The sequence below is a fragment of the Sinocyclocheilus grahami genome, unplaced genomic scaffold (assembly GCF_001515645.1).
Source record: "Sinocyclocheilus grahami isolate Dianchi unplaced genomic scaffold, SAMN03320097.WGS_v1.1 scaffold2139.1, whole genome shotgun sequence".
Lineage (NCBI taxonomy): Eukaryota > Metazoa > Chordata > Actinopteri > Cypriniformes > Cyprinidae > Sinocyclocheilus > Sinocyclocheilus grahami.
The window spans coordinates 4578-11047 of record NW_015507318.1 but is presented as its reverse complement, the minus strand read 5'-3'; the positions used below and the strand labels follow the sequence as shown (position 1 = coordinate 11047).

The window sequence follows — 6470 nt, the reverse complement described above, 5'->3', positions numbered from 1 at the left end:
CCTAAGTATTCAGACCCTTTGCTCAGTATTTAGTAGAAGCACCCTTTTGATCTAATACAGCCATGAGTCTTTTTGGGAAAGATGCAACAAGTTTTCACACCTGGATTTGGGTAAACAAACTAAATTTTTATTTTGGAAGTGATAATAATCATATGACAGCACTAATAAAAACACATATGACTGATTAAATATCATGATTATTATTATTATACAGAATATAAAGTAGTTTAATCACTGCAACTTAAAAAGTACCATGCATTTTAATTATTGTTTTTTTTTTTAAAGTTTTTATTCATTTTAATTTCAGCTTTAGTTGTAAGTTTTTTAGACTTTATTTCAGTTAAAAATGATTACTAGCTATAACACCAATGAACTTTAATAACCCTGCTCATTGCAAACATAAAAGATACAGTAATACAGGAAGAACAACTGAATATCGTTATTATTCTACAGAATATACTGATAGTTTCATCACTTCAGTTTAAACCTAGCACGCACAACTATCTTTAAATATTCCATAATGCTAATGTTTTCTTCTAGCAGAGCATTATATTTATAGCTATCATTATAGTGGTTATTAAAGCTGTGGAGTTCTGCTTATGGTTATTGTGTGAACGGGACAGAAGAGAATCACAGACCAAACTAACGCATTACGCAACACGCCGAACACTTCTGGAAAAACTAATTAGTTTAATGAGCGGTTACACAAACAACGCTTTTCTGAGAAAAAGCAACGAGGTGATGAGAAGAGAGAGATCTGCAGCAGCTCGACTCGACGGAAGCATCAGCGTGTGCTCCAGATACTAATTATTATTATTATTATTATTATATGACCCTAAAAATGTGTTTTCTGTTGTACTTGTAAGATGTATTTGTTAAACTTTTAATTAACTGTTGTTGAATTAATGAATTACACATTAGCTAGACCATTAAGAAGGAATTCAGAAAAATTAAAAACAAAAAAACGCAAAATTTGGTAAAAATAAAACATTTAAAAGAAACATAAAATGTATTTCATAGAGTGCTACAAATGTATTTTTTGTTACATTTTGAATGAATTGTTGTTAAATTCTTTATGATTTCAATCATGATTATTAAAATTTAATTAAACCATTAAAACAGAATCCAGAACAATTTAAACTGAAAACACAGAATTTGGTAAAAATAAAACTGAATTTGAGAAAAAAATCTAATGTATTTCATATGGTATTTTTTTTTTAAATACATTTTCTTTTCTTTTAATCAATTGTTGTTAAATTGTATTTTTAAGTTTCATGATTTCAATTAATTAGACATGCTTTTGGATTATTAAAATATAATGAAATCAAGAAAAATTAAAACCAAAAACACAGAATTTGGTAAAAATGAAACGGAATAATATGCATTTCATATGGACCTAAAAAGTGTTTTTTTTTGTTAAACTTTTAATTGCTGTTAAACCGTCTAAGTTTCATGAGTACGATTAATCAGACACACTTTCTGATTACTAAAATTAGTAATTAATCCATTAAAATGTCCAGAAAATTTGAACTAAAATGAATTTGTTAAAAAAATAATAATAATAATAATGAGGAAAAATAAAAGGTATTTTGTAGAGTGTTATTTTTTTTAATAATAATAATAATACATTTTTAAAATAACTTTTATTAAATGAAAACAGAAAAAATTTGAAATTGGAGAAAAAAAAACAAACAGAATTTCAGCAAAAAAACAAAAAAACTGTAATTGAAGTGATATGTATTTGACGGCACTGACACTATTAGATGAGAACAGAGACGGTCTTCTGTTGAGCTGAAAGTGAAACGACGCGGATGCGATGAAGGAAACAAACGAATGACGCTCCCAGAGGAGCGCGCTCCGATCCTTGGGGACAGCAGGAAAGTCCCACCATCCTCTGGAGTCTCTGCCCACTTCAGAGGACCGGAATCCACCCAGAAACACACACACACACACACACACACACACACACACACAAAACCCCCTGTCCCACGCTCACACCCACCGCGCGTTTGTTTCCATCACAATGAGGAGTCACAGGGAAACTCGGCCCTTATAATGACACTGACACTTTCCACACACACACACACACACACCTGCGGACACACCCGCCGCGTAACCCGAGAGCCGCTCACCTGTGCAAACACACGCACAATCACAGCACACAACACAGCTTTGTAGTAAAGTTTATAGAGTTAAAATGCTGAGCGTTACATCCACCGAGCACAAACGAGACACTGCTTTACACGAGTGAGGACACGACCATCAAACGCTATTTACACCAATCAGAGAGCAGAACACAAGCGGAGGCGGAGTCACGAAACGTCCTGATGAAGCAGCGCTCATCATCATCATCATCATCTGGAAGCTTCCAGTCCATCAGCTCTACTTCAAACTATAAATTAAAGGGACGGTTCACCCAAACCATCGTTCACTCACCATCAAGTTTCAAAGCGGTTTGAATATTTTGAAGAATGCTGGTAAACAAACAGCTGTTGGACCCCATTGACTTCCATTGTATTTTTCCCCTAGTATGGAAGTCAATGGGGACCAATGGCATTTGTTTACCACCATTCTTCATAACATCTTCTTTTGTGTTCAACAGAAGAAAGAAACATCTGAAGGACAGTAAACAAAGACAGAATGACCAGTTTTGGGTGAACTGTCCCTTTAAGTAGAAATCAACACAAACATTCCTATCATTCCGTCAGGAATGGTATTCTCCATAAAGTAAGGTTTCGCTCTACAGCACAAACTCACTGCATGATTCTCTATACAGCTGTGATGAAGCACAAACAGAAGGTCTTTCTCCTCTGAACAAATCAAATCAGCACGCTTCACTGTGATTGGTCGGCCGTGGGGCTGGCCGCCGCCCCCTCGTCGTTGCTGCTGTCCACTTCCTGTTCCATGGCAGCTTCCTCGTCCAGACGCTGGCTGGTGAAGTCGGTGATCTCCAGGAAGCCGCTGGGCTCCACCACCACGTTTGATTGGCTGGAGTCGGGCATGATGGAGTACTGCGGGATCACCTGACCACAAACACACATCACATGACCTCAGCAACGTGGAAAATGCAGAATCCACTGCATAAATCTTGTGTGAATAAATCAGAAGCAGGTCTGTAGACTGAATCAGATCTGGACGAGTGTGTGTGTGAGTGTGTATGCGTGTGTGAGAGTGTGTGTGTGTGTGAGAGTGTGTGTGTGTGTGTGAGAGTGCGTGCGTGTATGTGTGTGTATGTGCGTGCGTGCGTGTGCGTGTGTGTGAGTGCGTGCGTGTATGTGCGTGTGTGTGTGTGTGTGCGTGCGTGCGTGTGAGAGTGCGTGCGTGTATGTGTGTGTATGTGCGCTCTACTACACACACTGAAACACAAAGATCTGCACTACAACCCGCCAAAATAAAAGTTCGGTTCAACTTGAAGAAATTATGACAGAAATATATCACTACTGTATTTCTCAAAGTAATAATAATTCTAATAGTATGACTACTAATAAAATAATTACTAAAACTTTTCATCATGTTTTAATTTTAACAGTAAACCTCTGTTGTGTAGCACTTTGTTTGCCAAAAAATGTAATATTTAAAATTAAAGTATTAAAAATAGTTTAATTTTCGTTTGATTAAACCGTTAATTAAAATGTTTTATGCATTCATGCCTTATTATGGGCATGTTTTTTTTAATGAATTCAATTAATTAGACAAGCTTTTTGATTTAACCATTAAAATGGAATCCAGAAAATTAAAACAGAAAAAATGTATTTAGAAAAAAAATAAATAACAGAATTTTGGAAAATATAAAACAGATTTCACAGGACTGTACGCAACAGATGTTCTGGAGAAGAACGACGGAGTTTGGGTTTCTTACTACTGCCACCTTGGGCTTACTTAGCTGGGCCTAAATACGCTTGATATTCAGTAATATGATTGATTTGATGGCACTGACACTACCTTGATCTGAATAACGATACTACTGCTTACAGCTGACCTGAGTTGGTCTCATTTGTGATGAAGTCTGCATCACTGATCCTGTTCTTTCCCTGTGAAGCTGCTTTGAAACGATCTGTACTGTATGAAGCGCTACAGAGGAGAAGCGTGAGAGGAGCACCTGTATGATGTCCAGGTCTTTGCTCTTGACGCGGCCGAGCGTCTGTTTGGAGCTGCTGATGAGCGGCGAGGCGCTCGGTGGTTTGGTCAGCGGGCCGCAGTCGCTGGACGAGTCCACCACCATGGGCTCGATCTCCGCCTGCATCATGGAGATCTTCAGGATGTCGGAGGTCTTCTCCGGCGCTGTGTGACTGGAGCTGGGCTCCGGCTGGAGCTTGACGGACGCCTCGCCGCTGCTGGACACCGGGGGACACTGATGAGCGCCGAACGTGATCTTCGTGACAGACGCTCCCTGCGTGATGATCGGCTGCTGCAGCTGAGACACACACAGAGAACCGTCACTTACCATAACCAGCACCTTCAGAAACAATCACTCTAAGAGTGAGTCCACACCACGACAACAGCCAAGTTTTAATTATCGTTCATATTCTGTGAAAATAACGACATCCACAGCACGACTATAATGGTAACGACTCAAGCTTTTAAAGCTGCAGTAAAAAAAAGAAATAATAATTAAACAAATAAAACTAAAGATGTTTTATCTGTACACTGAAACACAAAGATCTGCACTACAACCCGCCAAAATAAAAGTTCGGTTCAACTTGAAGAAATTATGACAGAAATATATCACTACTGTATTTCTCAAAGTAATAATAATTCTAATAGTATGACTACTAATAAAATAATTACTAAAACTTTTCATCATGTTTTAATTTTAACAGTAAACCTCTGTTGTGTAGCACTTTGTTTGCCAAAAAATGTAATATTTAAAATTAAAGAATTAAAAATAGTTTAATTTTCGTTTGATTAAACCGTTAATTAAAATGTTTTATGCATTCATGCCTTATTATGGGCATGTTTTTTTTAATGAATTCAATTAATTAGACAAGCTTTTTGATTTAACCATTAAAATGGAATCCAGAAAATTAAAACAGAAAAAATGTATTTAGAAAAAAAATAAATAACAGAATTTTGGAAAATATAAAACAGATTTCACAGGACTGTACGCAACAGATGTTCTGGAGAAGAACGACGGAGTTTGGGTTTCTTACTACTGCCACCTTGGGCTTACTTAGCTGGGCCTAAATACGCTTGATATTCAGTAATATGATTGATTTGATGGCACTGACACTACCTTGATCTGAATAACGATACTACTGCTTACAGCTGACCTGAGTTGGTCTCATTTGTGATGAAGTCTGCATCACTGATCCTGTTCTTTCCCTGTGAAGCTGCTTTGAAACGATCTGTACTGTATGAAGCGCTACAGAGGAGAAGCGTGAGAGGAGCACCTGTATGATGTCCAGGTCTTTGCTCTTGACGCGGCCGAGCGTCTGTTTGGAGCTGCTGATGAGCGGCGAGGCGCTCGGTGGTTTGGTCAGCGGGCCGCAGTCGCTGGACGAGTCCACCACCATGGGCTCGATCTCCGCCTGCATCATGGAGATCTTCAGGATGTCGGAGGTCTTCTCCGGCGCTGTGTGACTGGAGCTGGGCTCCGGCTGGAGCTTGACGGACGCCTCGCCGCTGCTGGACACCGGGGGACACTGATGAGCGCCGAACGTGATCTTCGTGACAGACGCTCCCTGCGTGATGATCGGCTGCTGCAGCTGAGACACACACAGAGAACCGTCACTTACCATAACCAGCACCTTCAGAAACAATCACTCTAAGAGTGAGTCCACACCACGACAACAGCCAAGTTTTAATTATCGTTCATATTCTGTGAAAATAACGACATCCACAGCACGACTATAATGGTAACGACTCAAGCTTTTAAAGCTGCAGTAAAAAAAAGAAATAATAATTAAACAAATAAAACTAAAGATGTTTTATCTGTTTAGATGCATGTCATGCGACCATTAACGGTCACCCGAGGATCTACATCAGTGGATGAGACGGATCGATATCCGCGCTGGCCTCACCTGGCTGCTGCTGGGAGTCTTGCTGGAGCACACGGGGTGATGCGCCTGCAGCGGCGGCGGCTGCGACAGCTGCGTGTGTGTGTTGGGCCGGTGGTGTGAGGAGGGCGCCTGCTGCAGTTTGGGCAGCTGCGGTTTGTGTGGAGGGTTCGAGGAGACGAGCGCCGCAGACGCAGACGCAGCAGCTCTCTGTATGGAGACTCGGGGCGTGAGAGGCTCCGCCCTCTTAGAGGAAGTGGGCGTGTCAGACGGGCCGGCTGCAGGTTTGGGCTGAGATGAGCGGTAGAACAGACCTGTCTGAGGATCCAGAGTGTCTCCCTCAAGCTCGCCCTCCTCCACCACCATCTGCTCCTGCAGCGGCTTCACCTGCGGCACACACGCCTCCACCTGCGCAAACACACACACACACACACACACACACACACACACACACACACACACACACACACCCTC

General features: G+C 40.5%; 1 protein-coding gene across 1 annotated transcript; it reads right to left on the bottom strand.

Annotated features, from left to right (window-relative positions):
* Nucleotides 1-1668: 1668 nt before the first annotated feature.
* On the bottom strand, nucleotides 1669-6426 carry LOC107574185 (BRCA2-interacting transcriptional repressor EMSY-like). Its single transcript, XM_016260650.1, has 3 exons — nucleotides 6021-6426; nucleotides 5391-5705; nucleotides 1669-3023 (listed from the first exon to the last, which is right to left on the bottom strand). The coding sequence occupies exons 1-3, from the start codon at nucleotides 6360-6362 to the stop codon at nucleotides 2835-2837; spliced, it is 846 nt and encodes a 281-aa protein (XP_016116136.1). The 5' UTR covers nucleotides 6363-6426; the 3' UTR covers nucleotides 1669-2834.
* Nucleotides 6427-6470: the final 44 nt, after the last annotated feature.

Excerpts from the sequence above, each read along its gene's own strand:
- LOC107574185 (XM_016260650.1), bottom strand. The coding sequence starts at position 6,362 with ATGGTGGTGGAGGAGGGCGAGCTTGAGGGAGACACTCTGGATCCTCAG. Across the intron at positions 5,706-6,020 it reads AGACTCCCAGCAGCAGCCAG|CTGCAGCAGCCGATCATCAC; the intron begins GTGAGGCCAGCG and ends TGTGTGTCTCAG. Across the intron at positions 3,024-5,390 it reads AAGACCTGGACATCATACAG|GTGATCCCGCAGTACTCCAT; the intron begins GTGCTCCTCTCA and ends GTTTGTGGTCAG.